The sequence below is a fragment of the Dunckerocampus dactyliophorus genome, chromosome 4 (genome assembly GCF_027744805.1).
Source record: "Dunckerocampus dactyliophorus isolate RoL2022-P2 chromosome 4, RoL_Ddac_1.1, whole genome shotgun sequence".
NCBI lineage: Eukaryota > Metazoa > Chordata > Actinopteri > Syngnathiformes > Syngnathidae > Dunckerocampus > Dunckerocampus dactyliophorus.
This window is the reverse complement of record NC_072822.1, coordinates 19,613,650-19,633,108: the sequence shown is the minus strand read 5'-3', so window position 1 is coordinate 19,633,108 and position 19,459 is coordinate 19,613,650. Positions and strand designations below refer to the sequence as shown.

Genomic DNA, 19,459 nt, shown 5'->3' with positions numbered 1-19,459 from the left:
GACTGGCTTTTAACACAGGTTAACATGGGCATTGCTTTTTCTTTGTTTAGATATATATATATATATATATATAGCGCGAGAGAGACACACACAGTGTTCCCTCGTTTATTACGGGGGGTAGGTTCCCAAAATAGACCACGATAAGTGAAATTTAACCATACCATCTGTCCCTCGCAGTGTCTACCGATAAAGATTCGAGCTCTTGGTCAAAGGTAAATTGATGACCTCTGTTCCATGGTGTGTTCATTCAGTTGGAGAAACATGGTAGTGAAGTGGTTTTGAGGCCACTTACAATTCACCAAGAAGAATTTTGGTTATTGCTTTTAATTGAAATTTGGCTCTTTTTATTTGGTAAATTCGGATGACTCTCTGTGCAGAAAAAAAGAACAATCCCATCCACTCCAAGTAACACTAACAACATTGAATTTTGTGAACAAGCCAAACCATTTGGGAGTGGTATCCATGGAAACGCACACTGAGTAGGAGCAAAAGAGAGTGAATAGATTTCAAAGGGAATGAAGCAATGTGATGATGGGAGTTATCCAAACACAAATAAAATCCATGTCATTGTGCAGAATCACGGGCAAACCTGCAATATACCATCATGGAGTGTGGGCTTATTTGGGTTTAGTCTCAAACCGTGCATTGCGAGGGATGGACAGTATGGATCTTCTTCCTCCATCCTATTCTATGTGTCCTGCTAACATTTCAGTTGCCATAAGGTTTCCCATAAGGAGACACCCTCCAGGAGAACTGGAAGACAGGAAGACGTCTTGACAACAACCCACGCTCATGTGGGTCAATGTAAGATAAGAATAGAGTGGATATTATTCACAGCTGCACTGAGCAAACACAAACTCCTCTGTCCTGCTCTCTGGAGTCACTGTGCATATCCCATGGTGAGGCTTAATTAAATCTTTACCACACACTCCTCTCTCATCCTTCCTCATCTGCCATTTTGGCTAAAGAATGACTCAGTCGTCTGTGCAAGTTTATTAAAGAAGAAATGAAGAGAAGGGCCTCTTGGTGGGTGCGGCCCCCGAGTGCCTCTGATTGTTACAATTATTTGTGGCCGCAGTGTGGTATCCCTGTGAAATTGTTATGTAATCACAAGGGGAGGGGATGCTGTCATATCACACTTGCAGAAAATGTTATTAGTCACGGTTTTATCGTTCTTTAAACAATGACTGATTTCATTCGTATCTTTTTTTAACACAAGGCTGTCATTCAAGTCACATTTTTGCAAATGGGAGACAACAATGCTTTTGTGCCTGCGTGAGGAGGGAACACTGAGGCCCTTCTTAGATTGGATATTGTTTACCCTCCATTTGACAACAGTACAATGTCAAAGCCAACTCGGATTGTCCGATGCTGTAGGCTGTGTGTAGTAGCTGGTACAAGTCACTATTTAGTATTCAAACACAGCTAAGTGGCTGATGACAGAATGAATAGAATACTGACATTAGCGTGTTAGGTCTTCTGTTGGGAGCATCATTTGCATAGAGGCAAGCCTCCCGTTTTTACCAGGAAACGACCATAAGGCAAGGCAAGGTTATTTATAGAGCACAATTTGTGCACAATATAATTCAAAGTGCTTTACAAAAAAGAAGGGTAAAATCACTTCCGAAAATAATTTCTTAAAACATAAAATCCATTCTACATCATTGCATAAAATTCCATAAAACAAAAAAATGTAAAAAGTGCAGATAAAATACTATCAGCTGTCATATGCACAGTTGAATAGAAGTGTCCAGTCTGGATTTGAACATTGCCAAAGTTGAGGATTGTCGCACATTCTGGCAGCATAAAACTGAAACGCAGCCTCACAGTGTTTAGTCCTGACTCTGGGCACTCTGGCAGGAGATCACTGCCTGAGCTTCACAGAGCCTGAGATGGTTCATATGGCTCTAACATGGCTCACGTGGCTCAGGACTCGAGCAACAGCATTCTGGATGTACTGCAGCTGTTTTACAGCTCATTTAGAGAGCCCGGTGAGAAGGCCGTTACAGTAGTCTAGCCTGCTGGAGACAAAGGCATGGATTAGTCTCTCTAAATCTGGCTTGGACACTATTCCCTTAATTATGGCAATGTTTTAGGTGGGGAAAAGCTGCTGATGTTATTGATTTAATGTGGCCGTTAAAGTTCAGATCTGAGTCCATTATTACCCTTAGATTTCTAAGCTGATGGAGGAGCCTCAAGGTGACTAATAACTCTTTGTCTTTGGCTCACAGAAACACAGACAATGAAAGTTGTTTTGCATTATGGAGGGGGCGGTGAACTGTGTGTGTGTTGGGGGAGGGAGGACTTTCAATAATAGTGCAGACCTGCCAACATGTATGAATTTGTCCTACGCTTGTATGCTTCACTGTTCTTCATTTTGGTGCATTTCGCTGGTTTGTTTGGAGTTCAGTCTGTGTAGTACAGATAAATAAATATATATCAGTTTTTCAATAGTATTTCAAATCAGTGGGGGCACAAACACATTTCTGTCCCCCAGTGGGTGTATGACACAAAATAATTGAGAACCACTGCTTTAAATACACCAATTTGGGACCTCTGAGACTTATTTAGAATTCTTGAAAAATAGTATAATATGGAACCTTTGATAGTAATATTGCATCAGTAGAATGCCATTATTTATATTTTATTACTAATGGAATATGTGACTACAACAAAACATTTAAAGGTGGGATTAAACCCGTGGTAGTTTATCTTTGCTCATCCAGCCATCAAATTACACATGCAAATCTGCTTTGACAGATTGTTGATTTAATTGCGTCATCATGTATGTAATTACACACGTGACTGGCAGCTGCAGCCATCCAGATGCACCTGTGTTCTCAGCTTCTGAGGACTCTTTAAATGGGTCAACTCTCAAAATAACCTCTCTTGAAGAAGTCGCGAGTGCCCCCACTTTGTCTTCTTTTTTTGTTTATAGCTCAGCACAATTATTACTAGCAACTCCTTTGAGTGTTTGACTTGAGTCCTGTAAAGTTATAAAGGACGGATGAGAGGAACTAACACTTTGTATGTGGGAGAGCATCTTGTTTTGTGTTCCTTACTGATGAATGGAAGGCTTTGTTCATCAGTGACTGGTCAAGATTGACAAAAAAAAGAGCATAGTGACTCTTGCAAGAAATACAACACGAGTCTTCTGATCAGATGGGCATCAGCACTTATAAACAAACTTGGATTTGTTAGGAAACAGTTAAATGGACTGGTGGGCATCTGAAGTAAGGACTGCAAGGCAGCATATAGCGCCATAAAAACCGCACTGACCTTTCAGGAGTGAAGAATCGCGTCGCATCCTCCCTTGCTCTCCTTTAGTCTGCAATGAAAACTTTTACAGAGATAAGAAATGCACTGGTTTAGTGATGAAGAGTTGTACCTGTTCCACACTGCATAAAACCTATAACGCAATGGGAGATACGGGAAGTTGTGATATACAAAAGTGTTGGGACACCTGGCCACTACCTTTATGTTGAGGCAAAGGTCCCTGTGTGTATGGCTCACATATTTAATGGGATTGAGGTCAGAGTTCAACCAATCATGCCTTTATTGGCCTTGCTTTGTTCATACTTGAGGAGAAAAGACCAGTTCTCAAACTGTTCATACAAAGTTGGTAGCATACAAATGTCCAAAATGTTTTGTTTGGTTGACAAATTAAGATTCAAGGGGAGCTGACTGGCTTAACAAGCAGTGCAGTACAGAAAATATCTGTAATATCTTACGGTGTGCCATGTTATATTGTTTTGTGGCCATAAATTAAATAACAAACTGAATTATGATTCGTAAATGATTCTTGCTTGAGCGCAGTGTGCTGTGGAAGAATACGCTATGGTCGGCTCAAGCGCAGCCACACTGCTCTCAATAAAGGACTGTCACGACCACAATTAAGAATAAAGATTGTGTTGTAACGTCTGTCCAGATGTAAGAATGCCAAGGAGGTGGTAGATCAACAACTTCTTTATTGCAAAAACAACACAGGCTACCGTCGGCTGAACCACACCAAAACAACATCAGCAAACTCTACTGACCTCTCCGCAAGCAGCCACACACACAGTCAGAACACGTCACGTTCACAGACGTTCAGAAAACACAAAACTCTAAAAGCAACAGTAATAACTAAGCAGCGCAGTGATCTTGGTAAGGACATGGAAATGTTGCCAGCGCTTTGGCATTTATTTTTGTACAGTGCGAGTGATTTAGGTGTTAATTTAGGTATGATTTAGGCATAAGATCCGACTTGCGCCAAAACTTGACCTACATCACAGCCGAGGAATGGAACTAGTACATACTGTAATCCGAGGGCCACCTGTACTTTATAGGAATGCAGCATGGCTTTAAAATGAAATCATTCTTTTAATACGATTGACCTCAGCTGCAGCTGCAGAATTCAAAGTATCATGTGGAATATAACATTAAGGCTGTTTTTCTTTTTTACAATCTACCTGGTATTTTACTATACAGCATGCTATCTCTTAAGAAAGACGCATTAAACATGCATTACTGAACTCATACATCCTTTTATCATTCATGATTTTCTGTGGCGTACACTTGAGTCCTTGTCAGAAAGACCAATATTACATAATAATAAAGGATCGCTGATCTCAAATACGAAATGTCATTAAAAACAGTGCAGTGCTTACTCGCAGAATTCAGTTTCAATTTTACATTTTTTGTTGACAATACCGAATTTGTCACTGTCCTCACTTCACATGTCCAGTTAATGAAGTTCTCATAAATTACATCATATTAAAACAATTCTTTGGCATTTAAAAGCACATCTGCCTTTTGCAAGCCTGTAAGTAATATGTAAAGGTATGAATATATATGATTGTGCAGGAATAAATTAATTATTAAAAATGTCCCAAAGCTCCTAGTAGTTCTATGAATTATGTCTAAGTACTTTATGTCAGTTGAAGGCAATGCAGTAGTGTATAAAATATACCGGCTTGCGCCACCTTGTGGTCAGAGTATCACTTGCAAGTTCAACTTGCAGGTTAGTTAACTTTATTAGTTAATTTATTAACTACTTATTATTTGATGTTAGTTTAGTTATCGTTTACAAACACTATGTCATACTGTTCTGCTACAAATACAATGGAATGAATATTAAATGAGACAAATCTACGTTAGTACATTAGTAATAACACATGTCTACCTGTCTTAACTTTTAAAAAAAATATTTTAAAAATATATAATTTCAAGTGCCAAGAAATGAAGGATAGTTTTGAAGTTAAAAAAAAAAATAAGCAACACGACTCTGGTATAATAAAGTTTGGTCAATCTGCAGAATTCATTTTGTTGGTCATCGACTTTATTGGACATGTGCATATTTCAGCATATCATCAACATATTCATTTGCACATCATATAATAGAAAGATTCAATAGAACATCAATTTACATAGACTTTGATAATATACCATGAATTACATTATACATTTCCATTTTTTTTAAATAAGCCAGCACATCAGCTTTTGATTCTTTCATTTACATTTATGATTTTTTTTTCATATGTGGCAGGCATTGACCGACAATCATTTCCACTCAAACTGACAAGGCTTCAAAATCGTTCCACAATGATTATACATTGCATGAATAAAGCAAATAATTTACATTCACAGTCAAATATATTCACCATATGTAAATACAATATGTTAAGGTTAGAACATATCTGTGAATATCAAAACTTAAATGAATTCCAATGACTTGTGTTCAGTGTTCCAGGTCATCCTGTCAGAGCCAAACATTGCCTTGGCAAATGGTGTTTCATGCCAGACGAGGGCATGTTTTCGCGCCATAGTTAGAGACATGGCAGATTGTCCTAAAAACGACACATCTTCTCTATGCCGCACCAAATCTGACATGCATCAACACCATAGAGTCATTGAAAACTCCTGGAGCCTTGTATCACAAGCCAATACATGAACTTACAAGCATCAGATTGCTTTTTGAAGAAAATTAAAATAGAACAAACCCAAAAACTGCACAAATATTCATAAAAAGTTAGACACACACACAAAATACCAACAAGCACAGATAGCAGCAGAAGAAGAAAGGCGACAATCTGCATTGCACTCAGAGCTCTGTACAGCACAACAATCTATATTTGGTTTGACCAGTAACAGAACATTCACGCTGTGTATGCACCATTGAGCACAAGGGGTCACTGTGGCTACCAAACACACACACGGACTGCATGGAAAATCTCAACCCAAGACTCATTTACACTTTGGGTCTGCTTAAAAAAAAAACATGGTATTGCCATATTAGATAAACATTCAAGTGGAAATAATTGCCCCTGGAAGACATTTTAGTACCTGGACACAGAATTTTCCCTCACAGCCAGGATGTATACATTTTTGGACCAAATACGGGTTTGTCAATGCAGAGGAGACAAGTTTAACATCTCGCATGATTTTTCTACTGCACATCAGCACCTTACACACAACAACTCCATACTTGGAAATTGTTTTACATCTTTATTTTACAGATGAACCATATTTATTATCATGACAGTCCTTGGCTTGGTATGCTTTAGAGTAAACCCTCTGTTCACACACAGGAACCCATGATTTAAGAGCAGAGCAGGCTGGCCCATTAGGCAATATAGGCAGATTCTAAGGATGCTCTGGCCTCCAGGGGGCGCCAAAAATCAGGGGGAAAAAAATTCACCTTCAATATAAGTGTGTTAAAACGAGTTATTACTATGAACTCTTTGTATGCTAAAGCTCACATTGATTCAAATGTAAAGCAATGCTCAAGTAATATTACAACAAATGATAACAGTTATCATTTTTGTACATAGTTTTGCATATAGTTGTGTATTGGTGCTTCATATAGGTTTTGTATACAGTATAGTTCTTCTATTTAGTATTTGTATATAGTTATTGCATAGTGTAAATGTAGTATAGTGTTATTGTGTGCAAACTATGTGGGTTTTTTGATTGTTTGATGTTGATTGTATTGGTTTTATCATTTATTATTATTGTTATTTATTCCATTAGTCACAGGATGTTTATTTTGTGGTAAGGGTATTTATATTGAATTTCTGATTTTTGTAAGTGTATCTGTAATTTGCTAACCATTATATTACAAATGGAAGACTACGGTAAAAAGAATGCCATTTCTTTTGTGAGTGTATGTCAATCGCCGATGGAGGGGGTTGCCATATAAAATCTCGCCTAGAACGCCACTTTGGGTAGGACTGGCTCTGCTTACGAAGTGCATAATCTTCATTTCCTACGCATTTATTCCGACCTGACATTGCATTTTATTTGAGAGGGCATTGAAACTTGTTGGGTGAATAGTTCTCTGACTGGATCTGGAGCTGCAAACACCTTCTGTGCATTGTTCTGTTTTTTTCTTAGCAGAGTTGTCGCTTTGTCAAGTGATACAGTAGCTGACTTAAACCTGAAAATATAGACTTCACCAGTTAGTGCCACTGATTTCAAGTATAATTTTGGAGTAAACTCTGTGTGCAAATGCATCTTCAATAAAAAAACAAACAACCAAAAAAAACTCTACCTCATTTGAATGCATGCTTTTCCCTCATCATTGGTAAACAACCACATTAAACTGGAATGGAAGACCCACAAAAACAAACATCACAATCAACTGGACATCCCTGAGACAGCTCCATTTGATTGGATGTTTCTGAGCTTTTGTTTTTGTGCAAAAAAAAAAAAAAAAAAGTGGTTGCAGCAACACACTCACAACACCTACGAGGCTAACTATTATTTGAGCTAACTGAACTACATGTGACGACACAGTTACAAGCACCAATGTGTGGGGTCGGAAAATGCAACCATTTCCCCCTGTTGACATGCAGCTACGACATCACCATGAGCGCCCAACAGCTCAAAGACTGGACATCCTACCGTACAGTATGTGTGCAACTGGTGTCATTCATCTCCTTGGTTGGTACACCAACATAATTATCACATTGACTTTACGGCACCAATAAACACGTGGAAGTAGTATTATGCTGTTGTTCTTGTTTGTGTGTGCTCATGCATATACAGGCTTGTGTGCGTGTGTGTGTGCGCGTGTGTGTGTAATGATAGAGGATTGCGGCCAGGCAAGGAATGTTTCAGACTTAATATTTAAAGTGTGTTGTACTTCTCATTCAGTTTGGAACACTCCAATTACTGACTATGTACTACAATGTCACAGTTCTTTTACACAAATCGCAGGCTACGTTTTGTTGCTCCTTTTTAGTAGAGGTCAAGGTCTTCTGTGTGCCTGTCCAGCTTTCTATGAGTAGGAGTAAGTGATGATGATGAAGACGGCGTCTCAGTCTGAGAAGAGACTGGCAAAAGATTTGCGTAGATTGCGGATGGTTTCGGCCTTCACCTCGTCCTGACTAAGGCTGGCTCGTGGCGCTGGGGTTTCTGGAATGTTGAAGGTATTGGTAAGAGACTGGGATTTGCTACAAAGAGAGGAGATGGCGATAGAGGAGAGGAAGAGGCTATTAAAGTCATGCAGTAAACCCATGGAATGAAAAGACTGGAGCGAGCAAAGAGGAGAAAGAGATGACAGGCTGACTCCAAGATGAAGAAGTGCATTCACTATCACCATATCATTCCAGGGTATGTTTGAAAGTGATATGAATAATGAAAGACTTTTCTGGATGCATGGAAGATACATTTCTCATTCGTTTTATTTATTGATCAGTTTGGTCTGATACAAAACATCCATTAGTTTGTTAACCACAGTAATCGTTTGTCTTTGGTAACTACTGTAGGTGTTTCTCTAAGAACAGACATGGCCAAACTACAGCCCGTACATTTTTTAAATCCAGTCTGCCTGGCGTTTCCAATTTTTTTTTCTAAACCTTCTACATTGAAGCCGTAGTCCGCACTGGCATTTGCAGTGCTATTATTACATTAAGCTAAGTCTTGAACTATGAAAAGCGAGAGGCTCTGCCTTTTCTAGTGATGTAAGGGTCATTATGGTAATCAGAGGGACTACGCAGCAGCTCCAGGAAAACCAGGCTTTGATAGAAAGCAGAGTGGGGGAGAGTCTGTGTACAGAGCAGCTCAAGACCATGTGACAGAAGAGGGTCAAAGAAGCAGGCTTTCTACGACAAAGTTCTGCAGAAAAGTGCTATTTTATATTTTATTGTTCTTTTTAACGTGTGTGCGTGTGTGTGTGTGTTTCGCCGTGTTGTCGCTTTTTTGCTGTGTTTTTGCTCGATTACAAAACGTGTCGAGGAGGTCGTCTGGGACGGAAACAACGTTCACATACTACTTGATATTCAATGTTTTATAGTTAATAATTCATATCCTTTATTCATGTACATTTTGGGTGTCTTATTCAGTAAAAACCTGTAACATTAAGTTCCGTTTTTGAGGTGGTGTGTCATTATACGCATTTTAGCATGCAGTAAGGCAAAACAAGTGCTCCTGAAAAAAGGGAACCAAGTACTGTACAGTATATACAGCAGATGTATGATATGCTTCCAACTTTGTGAATCAGACGAACTTGGATGAGTTTTCTCACCCCCGTGCACATGGGCAGAACATGCACATGCACATGTTCCAACAATTCAGACCTGGATCTCCACACTGTGAGGCTGACATGCTAACAATAAGGCCACTGTACGGCCCAGTTTTGTGTTTTATTTTTATTTCCATTGAATTTCTATATCAGATTGTGACCAAGGTTTGGCAAGGTGTTGATTAAAGTGTTTCATAATCATTCTCAGATGTAATTTTTTTGAGAAATTGATAAGGGCAAGCATTGATAAATCATGCAAATTACAGTGAATCATTAATGAAGAAAAAAAAATGGCATGCACACATCAATGCACAAAACAAAATCTCAGGTGTAAGGTTGACCTTATGACAAATTAGAGACAATTGTTTGCAAATTATTATTATTATTATTATTATTATTATTATTATACTGCAAATGTGTTTTACCCTTCCTTAAATAATACAAAACAATCGTGTATAGTCATGTCCTGGCTACTGTTACTTACTTCAGTTGTGGGGAACCGCCCACGGCCGGGTTGTCCTGGCTGGGCTTTTGTGGGGGCTGTGGCTTTTGTTGCAGTGGGGGACGTCCTCCTGGAGCTCCCTGCCCTTGGCTTGCAGGTCGTGGCTGCTGGGTGGTGGCCCCACCAGGGCGACCCTGCTGGCCAGGAGGCCTCTGCTGACCCCCTTGTGACTGCTGTCTTGGGGGCTGGGAAGGTCTCTGTTGTGGAGGTTTCTGACCAGCCCCTCCTGGATGAGGTCTCTGTTGTTGCTGGGTGACAGACTGCTGCCTCTGAGCTTGAGGGGAGCCTCCCTGGTTTCGCTGAGGAGCTCCTTGACCTGCGGGTCCTTGATTGCCCTTGACCTGGGAGCTCGGCTCAGCACTGCCCGGGCTGGCTGCAGGTTGCTGAGCCTGTGAAGGAGGTTGGCCCTGAGGCTGATGACGCTGTTGAGAGGGGGAAACTTGCTGAGGACCACCTGAGGAAAAAGAGTACGGTAATCACACTGCATCACGTTGACTATTGGCTGCAAATTGAAATGAGAAAAAGATGCTCTGCACAAAAACAAAATGATTGCGCAATGTCTCAGCTCTCAAGTCGAGCTGACACTTTAGACTTCAAGGGCAAATCGTGATCCGGTTACGGTGCAGCTCACATAAAACTCCACAAATAGCCACAGGCAACTTGGGCCTCACTAGGATAGGCAGATGGGACAAGCTCAATAATGTACTTGTTTGAAACATTTGAAAATAAAAATACATAAATAAAAACTTCAATTGTAAACACATAAATAATTAACTTATTTACCAAAAAGCTCTGACCACATACAATAATTCGCAGGGATTATAATAAGGATGTGTTCTTAAATGCAAATTCAAACTAATTTGTTAACTTTATTTAAAATGTATTTTTCTGGATTTATTATACATTGTCTCTCTGTTACAATAAACATACTACAGAGGGGGTAAACTTATTAAATCAGCAGGGGATCGAATACATATTTTCACCACTGTATATATGTTGTACTCCTTGGAGTGCCTTTAATTTCCCTCATTTGAGAACCGGTGTTATAAAGGTACCAAATGTGGTTTCTTTGCCCAATCAAGGACAACAACAGAGTCAACAATTTAGGACCAATTTCATAATTATTTGAGCTGAATTTATTTTATAATATAAAATATCTATTCATAAAAGTCAGTCACTATTTTTCAAACAATTCTTTGAGTGAAAACACCATTTTATTTGTCTACATTTGATTTGTTATCTGGCCACTGGTTGGCATAACTATAATAACGATCCAAAATAAGCACAGCAGACTCTTTTTAAGTGACACAAAATAAAAGATGTTATGCTTTTGTTCTTACCCTGGGGCGGGGGCCGCTGTTGAGACTGTGGAACTCTGGGTTGGGAGACCGGCTGAGGAGACACTGCTTTCTACAGAGCAAACAGAAAAAAACGTAACAACAATAAATATCATCAATGGCTGCAGATAGCAGTTTAAATGTGAATAGCATTGCCCTATAGGCGCCATGCTTCCTAGCAGGGCAACAGCTAATCTTAATGCTGTGTTCACATTTTCCACTGACACAAACATATCCCCTAAGGAAAAGCTTCAGTGGAGCAAGACCTGGCTCATATGCCCACAGGGCCTGTGGTGTGTAATAACCATCAGTTAAAAAATGTATGTGACATGAGATTGCCGGCAGTAAAAGCATGTGCGAGGTTCATCAAACCAGGACACTGGAATGACGTTGCAAACACACTGCTCTTCCAAATAATTAAATAAAAGAAGGAAGTTTAATAAAAGATATGCATGTCCAATTGAAGATCCCAGACTTCATGAAGAAAATATAACCCTATTGTGCATTTTTAATATACAAAATATATTAATATTTGATTAATCATGCAATTAACTTAATGTATTCATGTGCAGTCTATACATGTTTCCTCAAAGTGTGTACATGTGCCTGAATGTGTAATGTGCCTATGTAATACTCCGTTTGGATTGCTTGTGCACCTGTGCTGCTGTGGTGCGGCTTGTGGAATAGCTGGAAGCAGGTGGACCAGTCTGGTTCATCTTCAAAACCACCAGTTCCGCAATCTGGGCGCGATCCTCATCCAGCTGGTCACCGATCAGCGGCATTGAACAGTCATCCACCTAAGAAAAACAACATGACAGCGCATTCATTTCTCACTGTACTTGTGATGACTCAATTATGCTGCACTCCAGTACCTCTATAATGTAGTCGTTGCCATCTTTGCCATGAAGAGCTTCCACAGCGCAGATATCTAAACCTCCAAAGATGTCGGCACAAGTGTCCACCCACATTCTGTACCTGTGATTAAACAGACAGATCAGTGCTGAAAGAAACTTATAATATAGGACATACAGTCTTGCAAAAGTTATACTTACTTGTCGGACATGGCCACTTGCTCAAGCATCGATGAGCCAGTGTTGGTTTTCCAGTTGCCAGAAATGGATGTTCTCCTGGTTATCATAATAAAAGTATGTGACTGTTTGCATTCTGAGCAGCGATGTCACAGACAGTACCTACACAATGACTTACATATAAGCTTTATAATTTTCACCAATCTTCTGGATGCGGACGTCATACTTGGCATCAATAAAGGGCTCCGATGTGGCGTATGTCTTGGTCAGCGCCACAACGCTGGCAATATCTTGAAAGTCGTATTGATTGTCCACTTTAACCTATGGTAAGAAAAGAGTACAAACGTAAACTTGTGTTGTAATATAATGTGTGGGTATGAGTAATGCCGATCTACCTTTCCCATTCCTGAGTGAGCATGGCCCATCTTTACCACTACAGGAAACCGAGAGGAAGTAATCTATAAAAGGAATGCAAATTAATTATTTCAATCTCTCAGGAGGCACCAGAGTGGGGCATGCAACACACCTCTTGTGTTTCAGTAAGGACTATCATTATAAAATAACCCAAAAAATCCAGTTTGTACGCGACACAGAAACTCAAATTAACCCAAAACTCAGCCTACTATAAAATAAATAACAAGCCCAGAAAATGAGATTGGTATCAGGTGGTACAGGAAATGGAATATTACGTGGAGGTTATTTGCAGAGATGACCCATCTCTGTACCTTGACGGTTTGTTTAGCATGGAGTCTGCTAGTGCTGGTTGAAGGTGGAGTACAAAGACAAGCAAGTAAGCTGAAGTCAAACCTCACCATTTCCTTGTGGTTTGGATAATAAATCTGCTCAATCAGTGGGAATTCTTCTGGGCCGAGCTGCTTGTGTAGTCTAGACATTTGTGCAAACTACAAAACAACAAAGTCATCTACATGTATTTCAGCATTGGACAATAAGGCTTGGGAATAGGAAACAACATACCACCCACGGTTTGTCACAGAAATTGTAGACGGAGTGTAAAGAGTTGACACTTGGCAGTCCTGCGTACTGCAGGCCAATCACTAAGTTCCTGTGGTCTCCATTCTTGTCCATGCTGAAGGCGTGCTGTCTGATCAGCACAAAGTCTGGCTTAAAGGATCTGGGCCGCAAGACATTAACAAAACGTTACGATGAATGCAAATACTGGAGTTATCACACATGTGGTGAGAAAATACACTATATTGACAAAAGCATTGAGACAAATCTTTTAATTGATTACATCGCATCAGCGCTTGGCTTTGACCTCTAACTTCCCCTTGAATTGCAATCATTTCTTTTGCCATGATATTTAGGGCAATACGGTACATCCATGCACATTCAAAATTTAGCAGTCACAACCCTGCAAACTTGCAGATTTATGTTAAAATATATATAGCTATATATATCCAAAAATAAGCCATTTTTTCCACTGAGAACAAATTTTATTCACCCTAAGTCAGTCAGAATTTACAAATACGTGATAATACAGGTAAAATGTGCAGCATACATGTACCACTGTTAAAAAAGCCCACAATTTTTACATATTTATGTCTTTAAGCTTCACTGATAATGTTTCTCCGTCAGGCGTTGAGATTTTGGACAGGGATTAGCAGGGATTTATTGTATCATCACGCCTTGTCAAGGCATCTTCCTTGCAGCACTCCTTTTTTACCTGTATACAATGCCATCAAACCACTTTCTATTTAAGTTACCCCCCAAAAAACTAATTACAGTCCCCCCCCCCCCCCCCGCCACATTGCGGCTCAAATTTCGCTGCTTTACACTATCGCAGTTTTTCAAACATATAATAATCAATAAATCATGCTGTTTCATGCTCGAATACGACCTATTCCTGCCTTATTTTTCAAGTATCTGAGCATACACAAAAACCACTTCAGCATTCCATTCGGTCTGATTATATCTACTATATTGGGCAATATGAATGTAAAGGTGACTATATGGGTTTTATTTAATGTCTAGGATTTTATTTCATGTTTAGAGGGCTCTGATAATGTTAAAAATGCATTTAGAAGATCGGAAACGGGGTTTCTCTATCATAACTGCAAAAATATTCAATTTATTAATAAGGATTCCTACTTTGTGGAAATTCACTTATCACGGTCATGTGTGGTCTCAATTAACTGCGATAAAAAAGGATTGCTGAATTTACAATTTAAAGCAGAGAAAAGATGTTGGCACATGCAAGGGAGTGCCCAACTGCAAATAGGCGTAATGTATTATAATATGAAAAGAGTTTGGGAAAGGTCCTTCTCTGTTCCAGCATGGCTGTGCCCCAGCGTGCAAAGCAAGGAAGGTCCATACAGGCATGTTTGGATGACTGTGGTGCGAACAAGCTTGACCCTCATAAATGTTCTTCTGCATGATCCCTAGAGTCACAGAACGATTCTTTCCCAGCAGAGCAGGCCCTAATTTTCTTGCATTTATGTGTCATGAACAGGGTTGCCAATACTTCCATTCATCCAGTGTCTATCAACATAGGTGGAGACCTGTCTGCCTCTTACTTTCTGCAGCCACCATAAATACGTACTCCACTTACTTAGTAACCTTATGGCCATTTCTAATCGCATCAATGTTGACTGTGTAGGTGCCTGAGGAGTCAGCCACCAGGTTGATTTCGGAAAATTCCGCCTAAAAAAGACAATGAGAGGATTTATGCCCACGCGACACTTCGTATATAATCACAGTGACTGGATGGGGTTGACGGTGACAAACACACGCAGACCAATTCTGCATCAGTGAGACAGAACAGGGTGCAGTCATAAAATGTCAGACAGCCTCTGAAGTATGTTCTTCGTGTTAGAGGCCACAGGGGAAATGATGGAAAAGAAACATTAAAGCTGGGGACAGAATTAGACGACAAAGAATACGCCTGAGGGAGACAGAGAGATTATTTAGCTGTACATGAAGGTGCATCACAACTTTTTGAATATGTCTCTCATAGTCAGGATGTCAGGAATAGTTCTTCAATGTGGAATAAACAGAATCCAGAGTTGCCATGCAGTGGGCTATTGGTGCACACTGAGAAAGCTCTTTTTAGTTACTTGAAGAAATCCCACAATAAGATCATTTCATCTAACATACTGATTCAATGCATTCTCATGACAGCATATAGAAATAGGCTAATTTTGACAAGTGTTTAATGAAGCTCTTACATGATCTCTCAGACAAAGAGCATGATGTGAAGCCTACCTGTTCAACTTTGATGTCATATTCACCATGGACCTTTCTTCCACGGAAAACTCTCACCCTGCAGGTGAAACAAACAAGGAGAGGAATACAACTACTATTACTTTCCCACACAAACATTATGCTCATGTGATGAATTTTGCTTGTGTCGATTACTGCCTTTTTGTCTGATCAATGGGCAAAAGTGGAAACTCCTCCGTTTTAGTGAACTCTATGACTCTCGGGCTCCGAGAACTCCAGGGAGTGGTCTTCTTGCGGGCCAGAATCAGGGCTAAACACGGTCAGGCTCCATTTCAGTTTTATGCTGTTAAAATCTGGCACAGTCTTCTAGAAGATGTGAGGCAGGCCTCACCTTTGACCGTGATCAAATCCAGCTGTGAATATGACAACTGAAAGTATTTTATCTGCACTCTTTACTTTTAATTCTTAATTACTTGTATTTTTTTATGGAATGATTTTATATTTTATGGAATGATTTTATGGAAGCCGCACGGTATATGAGTGGTTAGCATATTGGTCACACAGTCAGGAGATCGGGAAGACCTGGGTTTGAATCTCCGCTTGGGCATCTCTATGTTGTAGCTTGTCGTTGTCGTGTAGTCAGGCAATACGATAACAATGACGTCACCGTCCCACCTCCGCCTCGTCGCCGTCACGTGACCAGAACTGAGCTTTGACAACAAGAAACATAATATCTGAATATATGGACAGACGTAACTCACCCCAGTTGATATTCTCCTCATATTTTGTTGTTTTATACTCCATAATGACTCGCAGAAGTAATCCCACTTCCCGTAAATCGACATGAGCTTGAAAAGTGGAAGACGACGGACTTATGCACATGCGTTCTTTCTTTTTCTATGGTTTGGTGTGTCCCGTGGTTCCGTCCGTGTGTTTGTTCACTACACGCTACACGTAGGTGTGCCTTTTGTATTACATCGTTTTCATTCGTTGTATGGACACGACTTTTTTTTCAAGCCGCCTTAGTGATGTGTCATGTGCAAAAGAGCCGGCTCTAAAAGCCAGTGCTTTGTAGTGAATCAGAAGAGCAGATGCCCATTGATATTGATTTTTTTTTTTTTTTTGCACATTCTGCTCTGCTCACTTGAGAACGGGGCAGGGCTTTGTTTTAATGTGCATGCAGCCAATCACACATGAAGGTTCTCGATCATACCAGAGAGACTCTTGGAAAAAAACTGGACAGATACCCTCAGAAAGTACAATTCACATCAGCCCATCCAAGCTGAAGTATCGAACTTTTCTTAATGCCAACATGCACAAGACTTTTGGTTATACTTTGTAGAGTTTGGTTCAGTTTTTGTAATGGAACAAATACGCACAATGCTGCAACTGCAAGGCCTCTTATAAAAACACTAAATGCAAAATGACATATCAACACAGAAACCTTTCGTATTTGCTAAGTTAGGCAAAAACATGAGGCTACAAATGACACTATAAATAAAAGCCAAAAGAGCTGAACTTCACTATAGCATATGCTGGCACCTCGACACAGGACGACAAAAAAATAGTGTAAGATTTAATAAAAGAATATGCTGGACGACAATTAAATAAATTGTCCATAGGTATGAATGTGAGTGTGAATGGTTGTTTGTCTATATGTGCCCTGCGATTGGCTGGCGACCAGTCCAGGGTGTACCCCGCCTCTCACCCAAAGTCAGCTGAGATCGGAAGCACACCCGTGACCCTCGTGAGGACAAAGCAGGATAGAAGATGGTTGGATGGACAATTAAATAACAAGCTGCGTGCCGAAAATGGCCCCCCGCCAGCATTTTGGACACACCTGTTATACAGTGTACGTTTACCTGCAGCTTTAATGCAAATGTGGAAATGGACTACCCTGTATATTAAACGCTAACTGGCTACTTTAGATAGTCCTTCAGTTGCACTTTGAAGTCCAAAGGGGTTGGACAAATTGATTCTTTTTTGCCATTGGTTGATAGAAGGAATCCCTGTGATCCACAGCTTTTCCAAACACGGATGAATCATACGACCTTCCATCTACCCACGTCTGTGTCTAGACTCGGTTGTACTCTTACCAGTCGGTCTGCATGTCGTCGACCACAAGGAGGATCTTAGCACTGCTGGTGACCCCCGCCCGGTCGGCAGCCTCGGATAACGTGGCGGCGGCAGCGGCCGTGGTTTGCTTGACAGCATTGGAGATGGACGAGAAGAAGCCGGAGCCTCCGCCTGCGGACTGCTGCTGGGTGGCGGGCTGGCGCCTCTCCGACGGCCCCGGAGACACTGCGGGACTCGGCTGCTGCTGAGGCGTGGGCTCGGCGCGCTGCAGGTCGCCCATGTAGCCATTTGGCAGGTTGGACATGAAATTACTGTCCGAAAGTCGTCGACGAAGGTAGTTCATGATAGAGCTCTGGAGTGGAAAAGATGACAGAAAAAAGACCGCCCACTGGATGGTTCTTACAAGTTGTTTCCATATGCAGACACCGAAAAAAATATGGATTGCTGCTTGATTATTCGCAAATATATAATTAAATAGCGACTAAAGGGGAATGATTGTGCATGAAATTGATGCGCCTCAATATGGATTCAAATGAAGGCAAGTACTCAGATTTGTGTGAAATCTAATAAAAAATACGGTCACTGTCTGCGTTTACTCAATGAAGCCACTTGTAATGTAATTCATGAAAATGAACGATGAAGCCTACCTGGGAGTGTGTCCTAAGTGATCCGCCCTAAAACGATGTAATGGCTTATAATATCACACAGTGAAGTCCACAACCGTGCATATATTATATTTGACACGCTTGTCCTCTAAGGTCGTTCATCAGTGAAATATAAAGTCCTTCCTGCTTCACCACCGTGGCCCCTGCGTCCTTACCCTCCAGTCACAGTTTTTCCCTTTGCCCTGCGTCACCACCGAGCATCCTGAGGAGGGGGTGGGTAGCCTGCAAGAAGGGACTTGAGTCAAGTTCCACAGGCGAGGGTGGCACATTTCCGGTCGTTGCTTCTAATGAAAGCAGACGATGATAAGGCAGAATGTGTTTTTTGCGTCTTAATGTTATCGGAATATGATTATATGGTTGGTTCAGTGTGGATTTATTTAGTCAGAAAGCTACACAGATATAACAGAGGTTAATTAAAAGAGCTTAATTTGCAATAAGATATATGTGAATTGGAAGCACTTCCGGTGTAGCATATGGCGTGTATTTGTATCTTGACAGACATCTGTGCAGAGTCAAGTGGTGCTGAGGAGAGCTGTAAAAGGGGCGTCGCGCTCTGTCAGACATTATGCCTCCTGTTGCCCCAACAAGCACGTCGCATGTGGATGTTGGTTTTATGTTGCAGTAGGCTACAGTGGCATTTAGCCATAGAGCCATACACACACCTCCGTTTGCCTTCAGAAAATGCAAACTCACAAATAAGACCGAATATAAGAGATGTTGATGTAAGGTTTACAACCATAAGACAATACCCTAACAGTGTAAATAGTAGAAGGTGGTGCATGATGTAATGCAGAACTACAGCACTCCGAATTACTCTGTGCTACCATTACTTAACACTGTCGTAAAAGCAGATTTTACAGCTGTTATATGAGATAGATTTGTGTTTACATTTTTACCTAACGACATGGCTTGTTGTGAGTATAACATGAATAATGTATTGAGGCAAAATCTGATGGCATGAAGCCAATAAATGTATTTTGATGCCAATCTGTTCAATGTGTGCTGGCTAATGTGCACCATGTTGGAAATGCTCTTTGTTGTTGCAAACCCACTGTAACTTCACGATCAAAAGGATATTTGTGTTGAAGATGAAGAAAATGTTGTGGGTTAACCTTCATTTTCCATCGCTTTTCCTGTTCAGTTTCAGGCGTATGCTTCAATTTTAT

The 19,459-nt window shown here is 40.5% G+C and overlaps 1 protein-coding gene across 2 annotated transcripts; it reads right to left on the bottom strand.

Moving 5' to 3' along the window:
- Positions 1-7,657: 7,657 nt before the first annotated feature.
- syn1 (synapsin I) lies at positions 7,658-18,505 on the bottom strand. 2 transcript variants are annotated; one of them, XM_054774480.1, is made up of 14 exons: positions 18,276-18,505; positions 17,649-17,980; positions 15,595-15,652; positions 14,942-15,033; positions 13,348-13,504; positions 13,185-13,274; positions 12,768-12,830; positions 12,551-12,693; positions 12,397-12,471; positions 12,217-12,319; positions 12,001-12,141; positions 11,348-11,417; positions 9,990-10,461; positions 7,658-8,435 (listed from the first exon to the last, which is right to left on the bottom strand). In XM_054774480.1, the coding sequence occupies exons 2-14, from the start codon at positions 17,969-17,971 to the stop codon at positions 8,300-8,302; spliced, it is 1,923 nt and encodes a 640-aa protein (XP_054630455.1). In that variant the 5' UTR covers positions 17,972-17,980; positions 18,276-18,505; the 3' UTR covers positions 7,658-8,299. The 2 variants fall into 2 exon arrangements, with proteins under 2 accessions (XP_054630455.1, XP_054630456.1); XM_054774481.1 differs by having other exon boundaries at positions 7,658-8,397; positions 18,276-18,504.
- Between the last annotated feature and the right edge of the window lie 954 nt (positions 18,506-19,459).